General features: G+C 49.4%; 1 protein-coding gene across 4 annotated transcripts in view; it reads left to right on the top strand.

The window, feature by feature from the left end:
- The window catches only part of VWA5B2 (von Willebrand factor A domain containing 5B2), a 967,193-nt gene that overhangs the window by 251,204 nt on the left and 690,902 nt on the right, over positions 1–25,087 (top strand). For all 4 annotated transcript variants that reach the window (XM_069618816.1, XM_069618815.1, XM_069618818.1 and 1 more), the window contains exon 5: positions 1,458–1,630. In XM_069618816.1, coding sequence (XP_069474917.1) covers positions 1,458–1,630 — 173 coding nt within the window. The remainder of the gene's footprint in view (positions 1–1,457; positions 1,631–25,087) is intronic.

The following is a 25,087-nucleotide window of genomic DNA, read 5'->3' as shown; positions in this document are numbered from 1 at the left end:
CCGCCACTTTAAGCCTTCCACCGCCATGCGGCATCGCGTGAGTAGCGGCTGTGAAAATATGGCATGTAAGCCTGGGTTTTTGATGCTGCAATAGGGGCAAAGAAGGTTTCTGAGTTATCACATGTCGTCTTTTGAATGTTCTTGACTTGTGGCTGGAAGAAAAATTAGGCTCTAAGAAATGCACAAAGAGATATTTTGCCATAAAAAAAGAGACTGTTCTTTAGAAAATCAGGATAGGTTGACCACTTCTCCCTCCTGCTGTGTGCTGCTTCATCTTCCTCTGACGGCCCTCTTGAGTGTCATGATATGCCTGTGCCCTGTGTCATTCGATGCCCTGTGCCCTCTTAAGCATCATTCTGTGCACTGGGCCCTTTGAAGTGTCATTCTATGCCTCTAAAGTGTCATGCTATGCCTATGCCATCTAAAGTGTCATTCTATGCCTTGTGCCCCCTGTAGTTACATTCTATGCCCTGTGCTCCCTAAAGTGTAATTCTATGGCTGTGCCCTCTAAAGTGTCATTCTATGCCATCTAAAGTTTCATTCTATGCCATGTGCCCTCTGCAGTTACATTCTGTGCCCTGTGCTCCCTAAAGTGTCATTATATGCCTATGCCATCTGAAGTGTCATTCTATGCCCTGTGCCCTCTAAAGTGTCATGCTAAGCATGTGCCCCCTAAAATGTCATTCTATGCCTACGCCATCTAAAGCGTCATTCTATGACTGTGCCCTCTAAAGTGTCTTTCTATCCCATGTGCCTGTGCCCTATAAAGCGTCATTCTATGCCTAGCCCGTTTAAAGTGTCATTCTATGCCTATCCCATCTAAAGTGGCATTCTATGCCTACGCCATCTAAAGCGTCAAACTATGACTGTGCCCTCTAAAGTGTCTTTCTATCCCATGTGCCTGTGCCCTCTAAAGCGTCATTCTATGCCTATCCCATGTAAAGTGTCATTCTATGCCTATGCCATCTAAAGTGTCATTCTATGCCTATCCCATATAAAGTGGCATTCTATGCCTATCCCATCTAAAGTGGCATTCTATGCCTATGCCATCTAAAGTATCATGCTGTGCCTGTGCACTCACTTAATCACAAATTCTCTAATGTGCCCTCCCCTTGAATCTGTGCCCAGTGTCCCGTTCCCTCTTTTGACCTTGGCAGCTCTTCTGTGTGTTCCTATGCCCGCTCATGCTTGGGCACCTTTTTGCCCCAGTTGCCCTAGCAGGCCTTCTATCTTGATTTATGCCCTGTGACCCTTTCTACTCAGCGGCCCCCCAATATGATGCCCACTCTAATCTATGCCTCGGACACACTCTTTGAACCCCAGATCCTCACCCGTCTCTGCCCCAGGAGCCTTCCTCTGCCGTCAGATGCCATACTGTCTGGGAATGACCCATCTCTGGCCGCAGTTCTCTTCATGCCCGCACCCTGTGTTTCATGTCTGATGCCTTGTCTTTGCAGCCCCACCAGTTGCTTTGGAGGTGTTGGAGGGGCAGGAGGCCTGAAGGCAGATGCGTCCCTGAGGTCCCTGGCCCCCAGCAGCATCACAGAAGCCTTCACGGGGCAGGCCTGCACCCCGTGCTGCTACGAGTTCAGCTTTGAGATGCTGGTGAAGGGGCCCTGCTTGCTGGCAGGTACAGTAGCAGTCTCTTTTAATCCTTGTCTTTCATCTGTGCACTATGTAGTGACCTGGTTTCCTTGTTATCTTTGCAGTATGCTTGGAATGTTGGGTGAGTGACATGGAATGCAGCCTGTGAGAATGTTGAGGTATGAGGGGAGGTTCTGAATGATGTGTCAGTTGCTGAGAGTAGACCCCTAGAGAGGATGCCGGTGCATGTTGCCCTAAGCTTAAATGTACCTGACTTGATGTACTTGATATAATGTACAAGAACTTAATTAACAAAGTAACTAGTACATCAGAAGATGTCAGAGTCATCTTTGGCAGAACCCAATCTTTACATACTGCTAAGTGGAGTGTGGATTTGGGGGCGCTGCCTGAGGTGGCACAGGAGGGAGATTAACTCCTGTCTTTCAATGTTTCCAAGAAAGAAATTCCCTTCACCTGCAAATCCTGGTGCCTATTTCGGTAAATTCGGGCACCTACCTTTCTGCTCTCCCTTACCTGGCATCACACAAAAAAAGAACCTCTCTACATCACCTGGCATCTATCACCAACTCTGCAGTGGCGTGGCCAGACTGTTTTGATTGGGGTGGCCCAAGTGGGGTGCTGACATATGCATGGGTGGCATGAAGTACGAGCGCACGCATGCATGCACAGACACGCACACATGCACGCTCACATGCACACACGCACACACACACACACACCCACACACACCGTCGTCCCCCCATAGTTGGGGTGGCACCCAGGGTGGCCAATCAGATTCCAGGGGTAGCACCTGCCACCCCAGGCTCCTCCCTATGCAACTCTGGCCCTCTCATCACACCTCTACACGAGCCCGCTTTCAGGTGCAACACCAGCATCCCACAAACACCAAGTACGCACCGATGCATGCGTGTTAACTCCCAGCATGCCCTGCTCAGCTGATTTATTAGCAACCTCTGCCCTGACTTTCACCGATTAGCGCACTCTTAACTCCACCTTTTGTCCTTGCTGGACCTGAAGCATCATGCAATCATGATGTAGCCTGTGAAAGGCTGGCCAATGCTGGTGTAGCAGTGGTGCTCTCTTGTAGTCATAAACCCCCAACTCCAGTACGGGAGCGGGGCGCTTCCATTTCAATAGAGCACCGGTTGTCACACCAGCATGTGCCAGCCTTTCACTGCTGGTGTCTCCCCACTCCAGCACGCTTCAGGAGCGGGGCGCTTTCCATTTCAATAGAGCACCGGTTGTCACACCAGCATGTGCCAGCCTTTCACTGACTTTCTCTTGCTGACTACCTCATGCTGGTGTCTCCCCACTCCAGCACGCTCCAGGAGCGGGGCGCTTTCCATTTCAATAGAGCACCGGTTGTCACACCAGCATGTGCCAGCCTTTCACTGCTGGTGTCTCCCCACTCCAGCACGCTCCAGGAGCGGGGCGCTTTCCATTTCAATAGAGCACCGGTTGTCACACCAGCATGTGCCAGCCTTTCACTGCTGGTGTCTCCCCACTCCAGCACGCTCCAGGGGCGGGGCGCTTTCCATTTCAATAGAGCACCGGTTGTCACACCAGCATGTGCCAGCCTTTCACTGACTTTCTCTTGCTGACTACCTCATGCTGGTGTCTCCCCACTCCAACACGCTCCAGGAGCGGGGCGCTTTCCATTTCAATAGAGCACCGGTTGTCACACCAGCATGTGCCAGCCTTTCACTGCTGGTGTCTCCCCACTCCAGCACGCTCCAGGAGCGGGGCGCTTTCCATTTCAATAGAGCACCGGTTGTCACACCAGCATGTGCCAGCCTTTCACTGCTGGTGTCTCCCCACTCCAGCACGCTCCAGGAGCGGGGCGCTTTCCATTTCAATAGCGTGCTTCTGCCACAGCAGCATGTGCCAGCCTTTCACTGACTTTCTCTTGCTGACTACCTCATGCTGGTGTCTCCCCACTCCAGCACGCTCCAGGAGCGGGGCGCTTTCCATTTCAATAGAGCACCGGTTGTCACACCAGCATGTGCCAGCCTTTCACTGCTGGTGTCTCCCCACTCCAGCACGCTCCAGGAGCGGGGCGCTTTCCATTTCAATAGAGCACCGGTTGTCACACCAGCATGGGCCAGCCTTTCACTGACTTTCTCTTGCTGACTACCTCATGCTGGTGTCTCCCCACTCCAACACGCTCCAGGAGCGGGGCGCTTTCCATTTCAATAGAGCACCGGTTGTCACACCAGCATGTGCCAGCCTTTCACTGCTGGTGTCTCCCCACTCCAGCACGCTCCAGGAGCGGGGCGCTTTCCATTTCAATAGAGCACCGGTTGTCACACCAGCATGTGCCAGCCTTTCACTGCTGGTGTCTCCCCACTCCAGCACGCTCCAGGAGCGGGGCGCTTTCCATTTCAATAGAGCACCGGTTGTCACACCAGCATGTGCCAGCCTTTCACTGACTTTCTCTTGCTGACTACCTCATGCTGGTGTCTCCCCACTCCAGCACGCTCCAGGAGCGGGGCGCTTTCCATTTCAATAGAGCACCGGTTGTCACACCAGCATGTGCCAGCCTTTCACTGACTTTCTCTTGCTGACTACCTCATGCTGGTGTCTCCCCACTCCAACACGCTCCAGGAGCGGGGCGCTTTCCATTTCAATAGAGCACCGGTTGTCACACCAGCATGTGCCAGCCTTTCACTGCTGGTGTCTCCCCACTCCAGCACGCTCCAGGAGCGGGGCGCTTTCCATTTCAATAGAGCACCGGTTGTCACACCAGCATGTGCCAGCCTTTCACTGCTGGTGTCTCCCCACTCCAGCACGCTCCAGGAGCGGGGCGCTTTCCATTTCAATAGAGCACCGGTTGTCACACCAGCATGTGCCAGCCTTTCACTGACTTTCTCTTGCTGACTACCTCATGCTGGTGTCTCCCCACTCCAGCACGCTCCAGGAGCGGGGCGCTTTCCATTTCAATAGAGCACCGGTTGTCACAGCAGCATGTGCCAGCCTTTCACTGCTGGTGTCTCCCCACTCCAGCACGCTCCAGGAGCGGGGCGCTTTCCATTTCAATAGAGCACTGGTTGTCACACCAGCATGTGCCAGCCTTTCACTGCTGGTGTCTCCCCACTCCAGCACGCTCCAGGAGCGGGGCGCTTTCCATTTCAATAGAGCACCGGTTGTCACAGCAGCATGTGCCAGCCTTTCACTGACTTTCTCTTGCTGTCTACCTCATGCTGGTGTCTCCCCACTCCAGCACGCTCCAGGGGCGGGGCGCTTTCCATTTCAATAGAGCACCGGTTGCCACAGCAGCAAGTGCCAGCCTTTCACTGACTTTCTCTTGCTGACTACCTCATGCTGGGGCGCTTTCCATTTCAATAGAGCACCGGTTGTCACAGCAGCATGTGCCAGCCTTTCACTGCTGGTGTCTCCCCACTCCAGCACGCTCCAGGAGCGGGGCGCTTTCCATTTCAATAGAGCACCGGTTGTCACACCAGCATGTGCCAGCCTTTCACTGACTTTCTCTTGCTGACTACCTCATGCTGGTGTCTCCCCACTCCAGCACGCTCCAGGAGCGGGGCGCTTTCCATTTCAATAGAGCACCGGTTGTCACACCAGCATGTGCCAGCCTTTCACTGACTTTCTCTTGCTGACTACCTCATGCTGGTGTCTCCCCACTCCAGGACGCTCCAGGAGCGGGGCGCTTTCCATTTCAATAGAGCACCGGTTGTCACACCAGCATGTGCCAGCCTTTCACTGACTTTCTCTTGCTGACTACCTCATGCTGGTGTCTCCCCACTCCAGCACGCTCCAGGAGCGGGGCGCTTTCCATTTCAATAGAGCACCGGTTGTCACAGCAGCATGTGCCAGCCTTTCACTGCTGGTGTCTCCCCACTCCAGCACGCTCCAGGAGCGGGGCGCTTTCCATTTCAATAGCGTGCCACTGCCACACCAGCATGAGGCACATCAGGGTTGCATTCCCAAAGGCTATGTCTTTAACTCTAAGAGAGGGATAAAATGTACGCACCTTTTATTCTTCACAAATCAGGGATTTCAAGCAAAGTTGCATAGGGGTTTCCTTCTGGTAGTCACTAGAAAATAATGTAATTAGGATGATGAGAGTAGGTAGTACAAGCCAGAAAGATAAAAAAAAAAGTGACAACACACGCAGGGTGCGTAAGGGTAGCAGACTGCAGTGCAAACAAAGCACAGAAAGGTGGTGGTGCAGACAGGATAGAGAGGGCGAAGCCGCCACCAGGGTTAGCAAGTGTAATAGTGTGTAGTAGGATGGGCAGAAATGATAGTGCAAGCATAATAGTGAAAACAGAACGCCTTGACGGGGTGTGGGCTTACGGGTGTACGGGTGCCACATTTTGTTGCACTGCCAGAGCTAAGGTCAGCCATGCATGCCATGAACGGTTGCCTTCAAGGACCTCGCCTCGAAGCCGAATATAAAACTCTGCAGTTGCATGGCGCTTTGCAGCCTGATCCCACTTAAAGGCCTGGCCATCATGATGTGAAGCAACTTTGGTATAATGGAGAGGAATGCTAGCATAACGTTCGAACGTTGCCATAATTAGGCAATAATGCTGTGAGTAGCGAGTAAGCCCAAGGCTCAATTGCACAATCATGGCACTATTCTGTGGCATAACATATGTGATTCGCATATTTTAGTTTGGGAAAAAGGAATGGTGGGACACAAAGATGGCTGAAAATAAATAGGAAAAGAAGCTTGCACAGGAGTCCCCTTTCTATTTTCCTGGCAATCATTCAGTAATGGCCTGACTGCTTACTGTAATCTTCCTCATAACAGTCCTTACTCTCTGAGGTCATTCTTCATAGAGTGAGGACTGTAACAAAGATGACAGTCGAGGAGGGAATAGCTCGATTACTTACCAGTAATCTTCATTACACTGAGTCCACATCTTCCTCGTCACAGTCCTTACTCTATCAGGAACCCCCTCATAGATTACGGAGGGTGACACAGAAGACGGGCGAGCGGGTAATGGGGGCAGTGCAGATGGTTGCAGAGAGGAGGTCACAATAAGTTGGAACAATGCACACCGAATTATTGTGTAGTTAAGGAAATTACCCAACTAGGGATTTAAAGAAAATCTCATATGATTTTATAACCAGCTATTTAATGTGTTTCAGGTGCGGGGGAGAAAAAACACAACCTTAGCATCTACGTTGTCTATGTAACAGTAAAAAAGCAGAAGTTCCCTATTAGGGAACTCACACCTCTTCACACTATCTTATAACCTAAATAAGGCAAGTGGTTGGCAGTACGTGGCAAGTGGTTCCTATAAAGAAAACCTAACTTGCTACTTATTAATTTGGTGAAGTAAAGTTAATTAATGTGAGGATTAAACCAGTTTTTAGGCATACAATGTATATAGATTCTTCAAAAAACCCTTCAGTAGTCCATTAGTTCAAAAAATGTAATAAACGAATTACCCAATGCGTTTCGAGTTATACTCTTCATCAGGGGCTTCTAATCACAAGATGTCTACAAAGAAATTTGAACAGAGATAATATAGTTTTTTTTTATTTTTTATTTAAACATTTGAAACTACAATACAATGGTTAAATATCACCAGTTCAAGAGTCAAAGAATAATAAATCAGAGAGGAGGTACCTGGTAAGGGGAAAGTTTAGCCTTTATATTTATGTGAGGAGCTGAGAATGGGTGGGCAATGGAATGAGGGGTGTCAACCCAGCAGTCAAGAGCTTGCTTGGAATGCAGGCCTTTATCTTTGATTTCAGTCCATGTTACGGCAGCCTAAGTGGCCGGGTGCTAATCGAGAGGAAAGTTGGCATAATGCAAAGGTCGGCATAGTGTGGTGAGATGTTATTATGACTTAAGACAAGCGTTAAGATATTGCAGGGGAACCTTGGCCCAATGGAGACGAAGGTTGCCATGATGTGGAGGAACACTGGCATAATGTAATTCAAGGCTAGCGTAATGACCGCCCCTCAATGGTCAATTTGTGCTTTGCATTTTCAAGGTAGGGTCTTTTTGTGAAGGTGAGCCCTGCAGCTGGACCTCTGACATTTTGTGATCCCTTTGGGGTCACAGGAACAAGTCAAGGAAAGGTTGGTTTCTATCCTACTCAGCGTCTCAAAATGCTTCTTGGCCAAAGACTCACACAGCCAGATGGACCCCTTCACGGCTAACGACAATGACTTCTCCATTGTGTATCTTGGGTCCACCCAACTTCTATTCTGCATCAACCTATAATGTAGACTCTCCTTATAGCTGAGATGCCTATATGAGTTTCCTATGTCAAACTATAGGCATATGGCCTCCATCGGCTAAAGCTCTGGGTAACCTGTGCATCAGCGACCGTAGGATGGGTTTAACCATTTGTGTGCTAGCCAAGCGGCATGTGTGTATAGCATGACATCAGCTCAGACCTGGGAGTATCCCGGGACATGGCGCTACATATTCTACTCTTTCCATATTCCCCACCACTGACCTCCTCTGGGTGGCGGGAAGTCCCTGTGCTCCACCCCTCAGCCATACAAGGGTAAGACACCATCTGGGCATGTACCTTATCTGCCCTGGACACCTACCACCCAACATCCAGGCCCTGCCCGACCCGCTGGCGCTGCAACCAGCATGCACCGCAGAGCTCTGGCAGAATCTGGCTGCAAGGCTGTATTCATTTGCATGACCATCCGCCTTGTCCGCATGCCGCAGAAGTATAAACCCAAAAGAAAGTCTGTGGCGCCTCGTGTTGGTGAGCTTGGATCACGCAGGGCGCTAATGCACCACTAAAGCCCTTGTAAGTGACTCTCGGGCTGCTCCCTTAGCAGGGTTCAGACTAGAGCTAAATGGTAATTGTGCACAGCGATGGGATTATGGGATTATAGGATTTGCATAGGGATTAAATCCAAGGGTATGAAGATATTTGTGTAGCTGAACTAGGAGGTCTTGGAGATACTGCATCACAGTGCTTTCCTTGCAGACAGGAAAGCAGCGGTAGACTAACATTACCAGAGTGGGGCGGGGGGGCAGGCACTTGCCTCTTCCGCTTGACTCACTTGACTTTCAGGCAATGGGAGCAACTTGACTCCCTTTATTCTACTAGTTAGCTCTTTTATTATGGATGTTTGCTAAAGAGAGGCCCGTGCTCTTGCTGGCATTCCCAGGGTGGATAACCTTCATTCGCACCTGGGGAAGGGCGATGAGCCAATCAAGTGGCTGGAACAACGGACTGAGAATACACATTCTCTGCCTAATGTTTCTAGGGCGCTGAGCCAATCGAGTGGTTGGAACAACGGACTGAGAATACACATTCTCTGACCACTGTTTCAAGGACGCTGAGCCAATCGAGTGGCTGGAACAACGGACTGAGAATACACATTCTCTGCCCACTGTTTCTAGGGCGCTGAGCCAATCAAGTGGCTGGAACAATGGGCGAGAATACACATTCTCTGACCACTGTTTCAAGGACGCTGAGCCAATCAAGTGGCTGGAACAACTGACTGAGAATATACATTCTTTTCCCGCTGTTTCCAGGGCGCTGAGCCAATCAAGTGGCTGGAACAACAGACTGACAATACATTCTCTGCTGGCTGTTTCTAGGGCACTGAGCTAATTGAGTGGCTAGAACACCAGGCGACAATACACATTCTCTGCCCGCTGTTTCCGGTGCGCTGAGCCAATCAAGTGTCTTTAACAATGGGCGAGAATGCTCTGATTACTTACCGGTAATCTTCATTACTCCTAGTCCTACTCTTCCTCGTCACAGTACTTACTTCATGAGGCACATGCCTCCGACACAGGACCTTCTTCTATTTCTTTTTTCTTCGATTTCTTTAAATCTCTATAACTCCTCCCCCACATCCCACATCCATGTCACTCAGTTTCATATTACCAAGCCGGAGCATGGGACCTTCCCCGGAGGGAGGGTGAGGAGGGTCGTCAGTACTGTGACGAGGAAGAGTAGGACTAGGAGTAATGAAGATTACTGGTAAGTAATCAGAGCATTACCTCCACGTCCACTCTTCCTCGTCCCAGTACTTACTTCATGAGGTATACCAAAGCAGCAACGGGGAAAAGGTCCCAATGAGACACAGAGCCAAAAACATTGCAGCAAATCACACCCACAATAACTCTTAAATCACATCCCCACAGACAAAACTCCAACCACGAAGGAACCAACCCCCGAGTGGGAGAAACTCAACCCATAGCGGTTGATGAAAATGCCCAGACCAGCCAAGGCGGCAGCCATACAAATCTCTTGCAGAGAAAAACCCTCCTTGCATCGGCCCAGGAAGCCGCCAAACCCTTGGCAGACCGCCCCCGATTGTGCGCAGGCACAGGCAGGCCAGAAGCCACATAGGCCCTAGAGATCACAACCCGGAACCACCGGAAAATGGAAACCACAGATGCGTTATGCCCAGCCCCAGCCGGACCACAAGCAATCAGAAGACTATCAGATTGGTGGAAAAAGAAAACCAAGCCAAATACTCCAACGCGTCCCGTCGGACATCAATGTTAAGCCGAGCCACCTCCTCAGGCGTTCTTGGATCATGAAAGAAGTCAGGGAGAACCAGACCCTGAGAGGTGTGAAAACCGAGAGACAACTGAAGGGAGAAACATCGGACCACACCCCGCACCACTGAGTCTGGCAGCACCCTCAGGAAAGGAGCGTGACATAAGAGAGCCCCAATCTCCCCAAGCCTACGGGCAGAAGTGAGGGCAATAAGAAAAGCAGATTTCAGTGTAAGATGTTTGAAAAGGGCTCAAAAGGAGGCCCGTGAAGGAACCGTAATACAAGAGGGAGATCCCAAGAGGAAAGCCCTTTATCAGCACAAGGACGGGAAGAAGAAAAACCCTGGATCAATTTCCCCACCAACACCTCCCCATCCAAGTGACCGTCAGAGTCCCCCAAAAGTAATTTCATGGAGGCCTACTGAGAGCGAAGCCTGGAAAAACTGCCATGCCCCTGTCAAAACCCCTCCTGGAGGAACTGAAGGATAGCAGAGGCCAGAACGCAGGGGAGGGATCCCAGACCGCCCATACCAGTCTCGGAAATGGCCCCAGTGTCTGCCTAACACCTTCAGAGTGGAGGGTCTAAGAGCATCCATTTGGACCCAACTACAGGATCTGAGAACCCCTGAGATATCAACCTAGACTGAGCAATAGCCACACCGCCCATTGCATCTGGTGGAATTCCAACCGCAGATCCCCTTGAAGGGGACACGGCCACCTCGGAACCAGCCAAGGTTCCTAGGACCGAAGCTCCAACAGAGAGGGGAGCAAACTCCGACGGGACCAGAACGGAGCTAACAACAACACAGTCACCCTGGACACTCTGATGCGCCAAACCACCCGGGGCAGAAGGGGAATAGGCGGAAAGGCATAAAGGAAAACCCCAAGGCCACTGTACAGAGAGGACGTCCATCCCCCAATCCCCTCAGCCTGAAACCTAGAGCAGAAGAGGGGAACTTCTGCTGAGGCCGGGGATGCAAACAGGTCTAGAACCAGGGACCCTAATCTGACACAGGTCACCGCAAAGACCTGGGCCAACAGGACCAGTTCCGCAGAGGAGTGAAAACCGGCGTCTGAGAAGATCCGCTTGAACATTGTCCACCCTTCTGATACGTGAGGCCACCAGAGACACCAGATGACAGTCCTCCCAGGTGCCTATCAGCGCTGCCAGAGCATTCAAGGAGTGGCCGGAACCCCTTTTGCAGTTTACATATGCCAAGGCCGTCGTATTGTCCGATCGGACCAAAAACCGCCGACCGTCCAGCAACTCCTCGAAGTACACCAGAGCTTGGACAATGGCACAACTCCTGCCAATTGGATGATCGCCGGCTCTCCCCAGATCTCACAACCCTTGAGCTGAGAGGACCCCCAATGTAGACCCTTTCTGCTGGTGTTGGTAGTAGTAGAGGCCACAGGAGGAAGGAACGTGCACACCTCAGCCTGTAGACCTGAAACCCCCCGCCACCATAGCAGGGACACTCGCAGCGCTGGGGACACTGAAAACAAAACTACGAAAGCTGAGATGTCGGGAGCCAGTGGGAGGGAGTATAAGACACCAGGAGACGTAACCGAAGACGGGCTCAAGGAACTGGAAAACATGCAAGACGCCACATGCCCCGTAACTTCAGCAACAGGCGAGCCGAGACATACTGCCTTCTGAGAACCCAGCCCAGAACAGCCAGCAAGCGCTCCCCCTGCACAACATCCAGAGTACGCTCTCCCCAGACGTCCGGACAAGCAGTGCAGGGTCTTGAGACCCATAAGCAGGTGACACATCCTAGAAGGCATAGGGACCAGGAACACCCGCAAGTAGAAAACTTGACCCCGAACAGGGAGAGGAACGGGCAAGACGGTAACCCACAACAACCGTTCGGAGAGAACGGATCCCATGGCCAACTACTTGGACCGTGAGCTGGGTACCAAAGTCCTAACCATGCAAACCTGGACAGGAGGAGACAGGAACGGCAACTGATACCCCCTCCAGAAGGAGCCCATTACCCAGGAAGCCGAACCCCACCAGTCCCATACACCTCCGAGAAGATAGAGACGAGGAGCCAGGGAAAACCGCCAGTCACTGCACTTGCACCAGAGGGAAATCACAGGACGTTGAAACAGGCCTGCGCCACAATATAACAGCATACTTGTCAGCCCATAAAAAGATCTGACCTATCAAAAGGAAGATACTGGACAGCCCAGAAGTCCAGCAGACTATGGCCCCCTCAGCTGACAGAGGAGCCACCAGGCTGGCGTCAAAAGGGCAGAGTACTGTCACAAAGCGGGGCAAAGCAATCCACCCCGGATAGCTGACATCAAAGGCAACCCCTACCTGAGGTATGCCTATACTGGAAAACCCACTGAAGTGACATCCCCCTCCACCGGCACCAGGGGCTCTGAGAACCCCTCTTAGCACAGACATGTGCCACCATGTGCCCTATCACTTCCCACAAGTCTGAGAGGAGGCGTGAAAACAACACGTCGGCACCGGAGGACCTAGGCCCTAAAAGAAGAGACACTGGGAACCCCCTGCATGGCCGTTACTTCCATGATGCATTTTCCATAATCCCATGCCGGACAAGGGAAAAGCAAATCAACTCCTTCGACTTTCCCTCGCGCAGTTTAGAGGAAGAGGACAGGACAAGGAGTCTGCGTCCATAGCTAGCACAGACCCAAACACACCATTAACACGCCACATGACTGAGAGGTGGCTTGAGCCCTGTATCCAGTAGCTGGTAGCCCCATGCTCTAGATCGTTCTAATGCGTCGGTCTAGGAAGGTTGAAGGACCGAGTCAGCACCGCTGACACTCGAACCCGAAGTGTAGACTATGCCAGGCCGGTACCCTTCCGGCCGCTTGCAGACGTGTCCAAATCTGCGCCGTATTCACAGGCAGCACGCAAGGAATGCAGCCAACATCCGGTGCATCCTGGGCTGTGTGTGTCTGAGGAGCGGGTGGTATGTGACATGCCTGTGACAGTACAGAGCCCCCACACTTTCAAATACTCTGTCACAGACACCCCACGACAAGAAGCAGAGAGGCCTCACAACAAAAAGGGAAGGCTAGCCCATACTGCCAAGTGCTTGCCATCATTTCCAATAAAGATGTGTACACAGAGCACGAGGTAACAGCCTTTCGAAGGAGTCAAGATGGCCATACCAGCAAGAGAGGGGAAAACATCAAGCACAGTCCTCCCCTCTCCTTACCTTCCCCCAGATAATGCAGCTAACATCCGGTGCATCCTGGGCCATGTGTCTCTGAGGAGCGGGTGGTATGAGACATGCTTGCGACAGAACAGAGCCCCCGCACTTTCAAATACTCTGTCATAGTCACCCCACGACAAGAAGCAGAGAGGCCTCACAACAAAAGGGAAGGCTTAGCCCATACTGCCAAGTGCTTGCCATCATTTCCAATAAAGATGTGCACACAACGCACGAGGAAAACGGCATGTTGAAGGAGTCAAGATGGCCATACCAGCAGGAGAGGGGAAAAATATCAAGCTCAGTCCTCCCCTCTCCTTACCTTCCCCCAGATAATCCAGCTAACATCCGGTGCATCCTGGGCCGTGTGTCTGAGGAGCAGGTGGTATGTGACATGCCTGCGACAGAACAGAGCCCCCACACTCCCAAAGACTCTCTGCCACTGTCACCCCACGACAAGAAGCAGAGAGGCCTCACAACAAAAGGGAAGGCTAGCCCATACTGCCAAGTCGAATTAAGACGGCCAAAACAGGAGGAGAGGGGAAAAACATCAAGCCCAGTCCTCCCCTCTCCTTACCTTCCCGGGGCCATGCAGGACCCGGGACACAATGCTCACGCTGCGGTCCGGAGCCCAGCAAAGAACCGAGCCAGGCAATCCAGCTCAACTGTGACCCCAAGCCCTGCAGGGGGCCCAGGAGCAGCGCCGCACCTGAGGGAGCCGAGGGCCCCGCCACACAGCCCCCCTCAGGGGGCCAGCATTCGGTGCTCCCTGGTGCCCCGCACCGGGAAGAAAAAGTCCAACCTGCCGGAGGCAGGAAAAATTAAACTGAGTGACATGGATGTGGGGGAGGAGTTATAGAGATTTAAAGAAATAGAAGAAGGTCCTGTGTCGGAGGCAGGTGCCTCATGAAGTAAGTACTGGGACGAGGAAGAGTGGACGTGGAGGTAATACACATTCTCTGCCCGCTGTTTCTAGGACACTGAGACAATCGAGTGGCTGGAACAACAGACTGAGAATACACATACTCTGCCTGCTGTTTCCAGGGCGCTGAGCCAATCAAGTGGCTTTAACAATGGGCGGGAATACACATTCCCTGCCCACTGCTTCCACGGCGCTGAGAAAATCAAGTGGCTGGAACAACAGACTGACAATACACATTATGTGCCCGCTGTTTCTAGGGCACTGAGCCAATCGAGTGGCTAGAACAACAGGCGAGAATACACATTCTCTGCCCGCTGTTTCCAGGGCGCTGAGCCAATCAAGTGGCTTTAACAATGGGCGAGAATGCACATTCTCTGCCCACTGCTTCCAGGGCGCTGAGCCAATCAAGTGGCTGGAACAACGGACTGAGAATACACATTCTCTGCCCGCTGTTTCTGGGGCGCTGAGCCAATCAAGTGGCTTTAACAATGGGCGGGAATACACATTCTCTGCCCGCTGTTTCTAGGACATTGAGCCAATCGAGTGTCTGGAACAACAGACTGAGAATACGCATTCTCTGCCTGCTGTTTCTAGGACACTGAGCCAATCGAGTGTCTGGAACAACAGACTGAGAATACACATTCTCTGCCTGCTGTTTCCAGGGCGCTGAGCCATTCTCTGCCCACTGCTTCCAGGGCGCTGACCCAATCAAGTGGCTGGAACAACAGACTGATAATACACATTATCTGCCTGCTGTTTCCAGGGCACTGAGCCAATCGAGTGGCTGGAACAACAGGCGAGAATACACATTCTCTGCCCGCTGTTTCCAGGGCGCTGAGCAATCTAGTGGCTGGAACAATTGACTGAGAATACACATTCTCTGCCCGCTGTTTCCGGGGCGCTGAGCCAATCAAGTGGCTGGAACAACAGGCAAGAATACACATTCTCTGCCCGCTGTTTCTGGGGCGCTGAGCCAATCAAGTGGCTGGAACAACGGGCCCGCTGTTTCAAGGGCGCTGAGCCAATCAAATGGCTGGAACAATGGACTGAGAATACACATACTCTGCCTGCTGTTTCCGGGGCGCTGAGCCAATCAAGTGGCTGGAACAACGGACTGAGAATATACATTCTTTGCCGGCTGTTTCCAGCCACCTGGGGCCCTTCACCGGGTGAGATTTTTTTCTGAATGTGGGGAGGCAACAGGGAGCTTCACCCTGTTACCTACCTTCCTCGCCACCCTCCCAGTCTTCGCTGGGGCCTACCTAGGCTCGGGCTGGGGGCCGTAAAAGAGTGAAAGTCATAATAGTGCATTTTACTGCAGTTATTATACAAAATAGGATTACAATAAATGGACAACTACAACCCAGAATACAAAAAAACAAACAGTAACGTTGTTTTTATAGGAAAGAAAGCCACTTTTGCCTAGAGAGCAAAGAGGCAGCGGAAACAGTCCCCTTGCAGGGGTCATTTGCATATTACAATGAATGTACATATGGATGGGGGTGAGACTGGGGCATGGGGGGGAAGGAGGTTGCAGAGACATAAAAAGAGGACAAACTACAAGAGAGACAAACATGAATAAAGTGGATATTTTAGGACTCGTGCCAGAAGTTACATCGATACATGTTAACAGTTGTTTAGTGTAGGATTAGGCTTAATGTTAGTGTGGCGTTCTGGGTGTGGGGGGTGCAGCGGTGGGGTGAGGAAGGATGCCTTGTTCACGTTTAATCAGATATGTCGAAATGAACTGCTGAAGTGAAACCCATGCAGTCTTCCCACTAGGCTTGTCTATTGCAGCATATATAGGGTATGTTCAGTCTCCAGCTTTACCCCGGCTCCCCACACACCAGATAGTACCCACCATGCGTATGTGTGCGTCTTGAGGTTTGCAAGCCTGCGCTGTTCTTTTATTAACCATGCCAGGCCTGCATTCTATTAGTTGTGTGCACCCTGCGCTGGAAGACGCTTCCATCATGTTATATCTAAATCACTTCTAAAGGGTGGGGTTCTTCATACGCCCTCGGCTGCATACGCCCGTAGGCTGGTTTTCAAGGATGTTTACAAAGTAGTGGATGAATAATGCGCCGGGCACTATTAGTCGTCCATGAACCTGTCATTTTTCTGTCATCAAGATAAAAATACACATATTGCTGATGTGAAAAACGATCAAAATGAAATAATACAAACAATAATATGCTCAATAGACCGATCTAATGTGAATATTTTCTCAATGTTCTTCTAGAATCAAAATTATGTTTTAAAGCTAATGACATTCTCAAACCTATAATCACAGCTTTAATATGTTTTACCTTCTATAAGGAGAGGCTCCCTCCCATCCCCACTCACGTGCAGTCAACCATTCACCCATGTTCTGCTGCAGATCACCATAGGAGTATTTTGAAGCCAATTTGTACTCATTTTCTCCATAATGTGCGCATTTTAATGCATCGGGTTCCTCCTTCCCTCTCCTTAGCTGTTTTATAAACGCAAACCTTGCGAATTTGATTAATTCATAAATGGAAAAAAAAATCTTTTGGCCAGGATTGTGATTAATGATATCATGTTATTGGATTACGTCACATGATGTATGTCTCTTGTCCCTTTGCACTGTAAAAACAGTCCCTGTTTTTAAGCAAATTATGGTGCACAATTAAAAACCTGCTAAACGGCCGAGTGGCAAGTTCTGTAATGAGAACTTAACTTACTGAGCTATCTTTTCCGACCATCATTTTAAACTATATATCTGCTTGCTTGCTGGTATTAAGACTTTCTCTATAAAAGATTCACGACAGATTTGATTATCATCCTTTATAAGTAATGAAACCGAGAAAACATCAGTTGAAGTGATGTTCTGTGCACAGATTGGGTGCAACAAAACGCAGAAATGTGTCAAACAGCTTCACAACTGCAGGACCCTGACCGTGCAGTGCATGGTCTCGTTGTAATTGTAAGTGGTTATTTATAACGAGCTAAATACCCAAAGGTTTCTAAGTGCGGACCCGGGCCCTTTCGTTTTGTTTCGGAGGAGCACGTTGCCCCTGAGCTATCCTCCCTGGATCATTAACGAGCCTTGGATCCAAACGCACAACCCTGAATTCCTCTGGGCACATCCTTACAAGCCTGATGTTAGTCCCCCACCAGCATCCAGGCCTCTGATCCTGACCCCTTTGGCTTCATCTGGTGTTTATTTTTGGGAGGAAAAAGCATGGATCCTAACATCCGCTGGAACGCCAGATCTTCCCATTCAAGATGGAGCCCAAAAATAGTTCATTCTTGAGAAACACGTTTTTTTCCACACTTATGGCCTGAATCATGGATTTTTTGGCATGTTGCAAGGTGACTTTTCAGTGCTGAAAAGTGACTTTGCACTGCCAACAAACACACGGATTCATGGAACAGTGCAAAGTGTATTTTTGCAGTGCAAAGGGATTATGCACTGCAAAAAGACACTTTGGACTGTTCCATGAATCATGGTGTTTGTTGACAGTGCAACGTGCTTTTCACCGGTGAAAAGTCACTGCACCGTGCAAATAATTCCATGAATCATGCCCTTAATAACTTTTGAATCCACTGCGAATTGGGCAAAGTTTTGCACAGTTGGGTATAGTTGCCTATATAACTGCTTTGGCTAATGTTTCCACTGATTCATGGTCAGGGGCAAACATTGACAGGAACAGAAAGTTGGCAGGTTTAATGGGCAAAACCAATATAACCCCAACTATGTTTTGTTATTTGATGTTTATATTGTGCCTATCACCACCGTAGCAGTCTTACAGCGCCCAAATCTTGTCCAAGAAATGGCGTATTGTGACCCCGCCAGGATGTCGTGAGACCTTGGTCTGTGGATGGGCAAGCAGAAGGGTAGGGGAAGAGGTGGTATGGAGATCTGAACATCAGCCTCCTAATATGAATGGGAAATGATGGATCTTTCTTTTGATCAATTAAGTTCATCTCCTCTGCCCGATAATTGAATAGTCTGAGGCACCGGCAAAGCATACCCTTTTATGGGAGTACATTATATCCAGTGAAAAATGTAGAGTTTTGTTTTTTTTTACATGAAAGCACCCAGTTAGGTACTCACCTGGATATGCCACCTATCTTTGGCCATCTTGGTTCGTTTTACATTGCTTTTTTGGAATGTTGTCCCTAATTCACAAAATCCGGTGACCAAAGAATGCAACGAGAACATGGAGGCCACTAGGGTCTCCTTACAGGTCCCCTCGTGCATGCGGCAGGAGAGCCAGCGTGGATGTGCGCATGGGTTCAGCCCCCCTCCCCTGCATGTCTAAGCATTGGCATGACATCTAGCACACATCCCAAGATGAAGAGCAGAATGGGTAGAGCTGGGGAGGAGGGAGGTGGAGGTTTGGAAGGGTGCTTCAGTACAGGGCATTTTTCGCCAGTTTGAAAGTATACCATCACAGTTGGAAAAAGGCAAGTGCAAAAGGGGGAGTGCTGAGCTAATCTGGGGGAACAGAGCCATCAACCACACGACTAAATAAGAAACCAAACTTGTAAATCAAATGCATGTATTTGGGGAAAAAATTACTTCCTTTGTCTGAGATTTCTTGTTTTTACTTCTTCGACCCTCCAAACTCCAGATTCCGGTCACCTTGTACATCACCTATAAACCAGAGGAGACACATATGTTCTCAGGCTCAGTTCAAATAAGTGCCATCCTTTGCTCCCGCTTCCCATGGCACCAGCCAGCAGAACAAGGTGTCAATGATGAAGGTCTGTGTCTAAAGAGGGCACTCAGCATCGAGGGTCTAAGGGATGTCTCCTATTGCCACCACCTGACATTACGAATCCCGTCGCGTGCTTCAAGATATATCTCATTCCTCTGGAACTTTCATCTTTTGGGAGCTTTCAGAAAATTGGAAACCATGTGCCCCAGAAGGCAATATGATGCAATGTTCTCAAATCCTTCAGTGGAAATCCTGGAGTGGATTTCCAACTGGGAGGGTGATTTACAGAGAAGAGGCTTGCCCCAAGGAAAAGACCTACAAGAGAGTCATGGCATTGTCACACTAGCTAATCAACGATTCCACTTCTCACATTATTGCACCCACAGATACTGGCAGCAAACAACTATTTACCAGTGGAAATACCAAATATCAGATACTCTTTACCAGTGGAAATACCAAGGATCGGATGCTCTTTACCAGTGGAAATATCAAAGATCAGATACTCTTTGGTCAAACTCCTCTTAGGCCCTCGTTCTTTGTGGTTGCAGGAGGAACACACCAGGCTTTCTGCATTTCACCTGCATCAGGCGATTCTCCTGAGTGGGAAGCCCGCCAGCGGTGACAGATTCATCGCTGGTAGCAGAGTCCCTGCAGGCAGCTTGTTTAAGCTTGAGGATGGCAGCAACTTGCTGTAAAATGAGAGGCATGTCTTGTACCTCCACAAACGTGTATGCAAGATTTTCGAGCAATCCATTGTTTGAATGCCCAACCACTGGTCCAGCATCACCATGACGGCTGCTTCTCGATCGTTGGTAGCAATTTGCCCTTGCCCTTGGAATCTATTGATGGTGTTTCTGTCCCTCTTCTTGGGTGGGATTCAGCGGACACTCTCTGAAAAGATGTGCCGCGGCAGATGCTGCCACAATCACTTCATGGTGGCTTTTGTCAAGACCCCAGACACTGAACACGTTCTTGTGACGAGTGAAGGTGTACTACGAGGGTCATACAGGAAGCTTTTAAATGAACATATATTGAATGTCCCATCTTTGTGGGTTTAATGTGTTCATACTTATGTAAGAGAGCATTGATAATCTTTCCTAATCTCAAATTCACACTCATTGGAAGAAGGCACGTTTTCAGAGAGGACACACTATTGAAAGTCTACAGAGTTTGTTAGAGTGACGAGTTAAGATACATTTTTTGTTTGGTGCTGTGTGGTGGATGTTAGGTGAATAGGAGGATGTGGTTTCAGTTGTTATTTTATGAGTGTTTGTGAGGCTGTTTTTGTGTTTGAGCACTTTATTGATTTAAGATCAAGATAATTTAGAAGATAACGAAAAGTAATTTTATTTCTATGAAACAGTTTTTGTTTTGTTGACTAATATTTTAGTATAACAATGGCTTTTAAGGGAATAACGTTTGTGATGAATTGGTGGCTGGTGGGCTGTATGGTAATCTTTTATCGGATACTTTAAGACCCCAAGATAGAGAATTTTGATCAATTGAATACTTCATTTGCATCAACATGTGTGGGTGTCAGAATTCTGTGGAAATAAGAAGAATTGATAAGATACTAGCACATCGCTGTAGAAGTTGCAAAGGACTCGGTCACATAACAAAAGACGATAGGTTCACTTTGTTGGATGTCTGTGAGGATATACAGGTTGGGCGTTTTATGGGTGAGATTGTCCTTAGGAAGGTGGCTGAAATAGAAATAGATTGAGTCACGTATTTGGGCAATTCTCGAAGGTTATCTAAATTTGGAGTCAGATATTGGAAATATACACTGTTGTGTTACATGTAGACAAACACATATCTTGTCACTGTATTCTTGGGTTTAGTGCCAGATGCTCGCATTTTGGCCATGGGTCAGCATTTGCGAGTTTATAGAGCATATCTTCTAGCAAAGAAACCAGTTCATGAACCGTGGAAAACTGCCAATAAAGCAATGGTGGAGGGCCGGCTCTGCAATATGACAGTCGTACACAATGTTATCTGGATTTCTTTGAATTATTTACATGGCTGATTTTTATTGTTACACTTATTATAAGTGTACTATACATATATTGAGCTGTCTGCATCAAAGCCAGTGTGTCTTCTTAGGAGACAATTAGAGAATATTGGAGTACGGTTTGGCTGGATGCATTTTGGTTAAATCCCTGATTAGAGGTATCATGACTAAAAACAGGATGAGATGGTCTTGAATGAAGATATTTTTTATTTACTTATTTATTAATTAAATGCATTTAATTTATCGAATATGGCTAACGAATCTAAAATTTTGCATATACAAAAATATAAACATGACAAGTAACAATAAAATGATATACAAGTAAAACAGAAGATATTGTTTATTTAATTCAATCTAGCTTGTAATCTAGGAATTAACTGAAACAAATGAAAAAAAACGCTAATTACAATAAGGCCATTGCACACTGTTTCTGTTTAAGGTCATAGGTCAGACGTCGTGGCTTTCGGATCTTTAGGATGAAATGCCTTTATACAATAGACCTAGAACAGAGTCAAATTTATGCGAATCGATGCCGAGGTCGTGGAAGAGTATTTCAGGAACACTTGCAAATCAGCTCCAGCTCCCAGTTTATTTTGTAGTGGAAGAAAGGTCAAATCAATACAAATCAATGGATTTCCTTTTAGTTTATTTGTCTTTCCTGCGTCGGATTTAGGGGAGCACTGTTGAGAAGCAGGGAGCAGTCTTTCCTCTAGCAAGGCTGCTTGTGAGGCCATTCAGAGTATTGCAGGCATCCTTCACTGGGGCCCTGGGCAACAGGCTCACTTGCTTCACCAAGGCTCGGACTGATTCTGCTTCAACCTCTCCCTATGCCTGCTTCAGCGAGAATATACTCAGAATCAGAACCCACCACCCCGGTGAAGAGCACGGGAGTAGGGAGCGCCCATCTTCAATTCTTGCTGGTGAAATATTGTAGCCTGGATACAGCAGTGTGCTTCGAGCCTTTACAGCAGTGTGCTTCGAGCCTTCAACTCCACTAAGTAGCATTTCCAAAAGTATATATTTGCATGCTATACTCAGACTGAGCACCTAATACCCCTTATTAGAAACGATAAAGAAATTATAAGGCAAGGTCGGGAGGCAGGGCCTTCTCACTTCTTTGCACCAGGTTCTGGAATTTCTTGCCGGATCCGGAGTAGCTAAGAATAGAAAACCATCTAGCATTTCTAAAAACAGCTGCAAACCGTGCGTAACTCACAGAACAAGCATCCTTCTGAGCACCCCAATACATGTAATTGTGCCCCACTTTGCATTCAGGCTCTTAAAGGGCCGAACGGCCACTTGTGAAGCAGTAATATGGCTGCTTAGACAAACCAATAACAACACATGATTTCAAAATCCTTGGCCCACCATAATAATTTTACAAAAAATAGCATCACAACATAACATACCAGCACGACATAACGTAACACAACACTCTACAGCACAGCACCATCAAAAGAGAGTGGGTATCTTCCAGGGTGTGCCAGTGCTTCCAATGCTACTAGGCCTGATGTCAAGGCAACTGTGAACTCATAATGTTCTGAGGGCTTTAATCTTGCAATGAATGGGAAACACTCCCATGCGCACTTAGACTGGGTGCAGACCGGAATCCGCCCCCTCCCTGGCTGTGGTACTCCAGGTCATGGGGGCCCTGGCCTGATTGCAGTGCCATAGTGAATTCAGGCTGTTTTGAGAACATTTATATCTGTTCATAGGAAAAAACGCTAAGCGGGCGTATACCGTGTGAAGGCCGGTTTGCCCTCCCCTTGGCCATGGGGCTAAAGGCTGGCGGGCCTTGTGGAATTTTTTAGTCTCTATCCACCGGGGAATAGAGACTCTCACCCATGGGGACATTCGAGCCTCCCTATTGGCTGAGGGGCTGCCACGCCCCCCGCCGGGACAAAGGCCTGGAATCCTGACTGAGGGATTCCCGGCCAGGTAGGGACCTGGCGAGAGCCAATCAGAATGCTTGTTGCATTCTGATTGTCTCTCGCTGCGGTACTAATATGAAATCCACCTGCTTTTTGCTAAATTGAGGTGATTACATGCAGATCCTTTCCTTTTGCGCCTGCATTAAAAAATGTCATGCAGGTGGAAAATAAATGTCAGAAAACTTGATTTCGCTTCGTGCCCATTCACCACTTTCAAAGGGACTGAAAATGTCTTACAGTGGAAAACTGAGGAGTCAACTCCCAATGCCCAGGTTTACTGCTCTGCCCCTTACAAAATGTCCCCCATTGTAAGTGCCTTAAGCAAGTCGTAACTTGCAAGTCAGCATTTGGTATAATTTACAAAACAAACGAAACGTGAAACCAAAGAGTAAACATAATTTCGCCCCTTTTTGTACTTTCATTTCCCACTCCGCTTTGCAAAGGTTTCACATTGCATGTAGGCGTCCCATCAATTGGCGTTGGAACAATTAACTGTTTTAACAAAATGACATCCCGCGTGTGCTGATAGAAACATGTCGGCCGGCGCATGACAGTGAGAGGGGCCTAACCCTTTCCCCATCAGAAGTAGGAGGCAATAATGGGTTTAAGGCATGGTTTAGTGAATGGTAAAAGCAGGCGCAATGAAGGCAGGGAGCTGAGAAGGAATGAACGTAAAATAGACTGATTTTAAAAACTGAGCTCTAATCCAGATATCAGCAGGAATAAATCTCATTACTGCTGGCAGGAGTCCTGGAGTGCAGGCACACAGCTCATATCTGCAAGTGAAGGCGACGTGGCCACGCCCATCCAGGCAGGCATTGCAGCAAGGGCAGCAGGGGATGGTGCAGCCAGACAGGTGCAGACTGCAGGAGTGCAAAGAGTCCCAATGTGCAGGGACACAACTCAGCTCTGCAAGCAAATGAGACGTGGCCACACCCATCGAGGCAGGCATTGTAGCAAGTGCAGCAGCAGAGGGTTCAGCTAGGCGGGTGCAGACTGCAGGAGTGCAAAGAGTGCAGGAGTGCAAAGAGTGCAGGAGTGCAGGGACACAGCTAATCTCTGCAAGCAACAGAGACATGGCCACACCCATCCAGACAGGCATTTCAGCAAGTGCAGCAGCGCATTGGTGTAGCCAGGTGGGTGCAGACAGCAGGAGTGCAAAGAGTCCTGGAGTTGGGGACACAGCTCATCTCTACAAGTGAAGGAGTTGTGCCCTCGCCCATCCAGGCAGACATTGCAGCAAGTGCAGCAGCATAGGGTACAGCCAGGCGGGTGCAGACTGCAGGAGTGCAAAGAGTGCAGGGACACAACTCATCTCTGCCAGCGGAGATGTGGCCACGCCTATCCAGACAGGCATTGCAGCAGGTGGAGATGGGGAGGGTGCAGCCAGGTGGGTGTAGACTGCAGGAGCGCAAAGATTGCAGGAGAGCAGGGACACAGCTCATTTCTGCAAACAAAGGAGATGTGGCGACACCCATCCAGGCAGGCATTGCAGCAAGTGCAGCAGCAGAGGGTGCATCCAGGCGGATGCAGTCTGCAAGATTGCAAAGAGTGTGGTAGTGCAGGGACACAGCTCATCTCTGCTTGCAAGGGAGTCATGCCTACGCCCATCCAGGTAGACATTGCAGCAAGTGCAGCAGCAGAGCGTGCAGCCAGGTGGGTGCAGACTGGATACGTGCAAAGAGTGCAGGGACAAAGCTCATCTCTGCAAATGAAGGAGACGTGGCCACACCTATCCAGGCAGGAATTCTAGCAAGTGCAGCAGTGCAGGGTGCAGCCAGGCGGGTGAAGCAAAGAGTGCCGGGACACAACTCATCTGTGCAAGTGAAGGAGATGTGCCCATGCACATCCAGGCAGGCATTGCAGCAAGTGAAGCAGCGGAGGGTGCAGCCAGGTGGGTGCTAACTGCAGGAGTGCAAAGAGTGCAGGGACACAGCTCATCTCTGCAAGTGAAGGAGTTGTGCCCACGCCCATCCAGGCAGGCATTGCAGCAAGTGCAGCAGGGGATGGTGCAGCCAGGCAGGTGTAGACTGCAGAAGTGCAGGAGTGCAGGGACACAGCTCATCTCTGCAAGTGAAGATGTGCCCACGCCCATCCAGGCAGGCATTGCAGCAAGTGAAGCAGCGGAGGGTGCAGCCAGGTGGGTGCTAACTGCAGGAGTGCAAAGAGTGCAGGGACACAGCTCATCTCTGCAAGTGAAGGAGATGTGCCCACGCCCATCCAGGCAGACATTGCAGCAAGTGCAGCAGGGGATGGTGCAGCCAGGCAG

The sequence above is a fragment of the Ambystoma mexicanum genome, chromosome 10 (assembly GCF_040938575.1).
Source record: "Ambystoma mexicanum isolate Mex_15411 chromosome 10, UKY_AmexF1_1, whole genome shotgun sequence".
Taxonomy (NCBI): domain Eukaryota; kingdom Metazoa; phylum Chordata; class Amphibia; order Caudata; family Ambystomatidae; genus Ambystoma; species Ambystoma mexicanum.
Note: the sequence above shows the minus strand (reverse complement) of the source record. Positions and strands in the feature narration are given on the sequence as shown.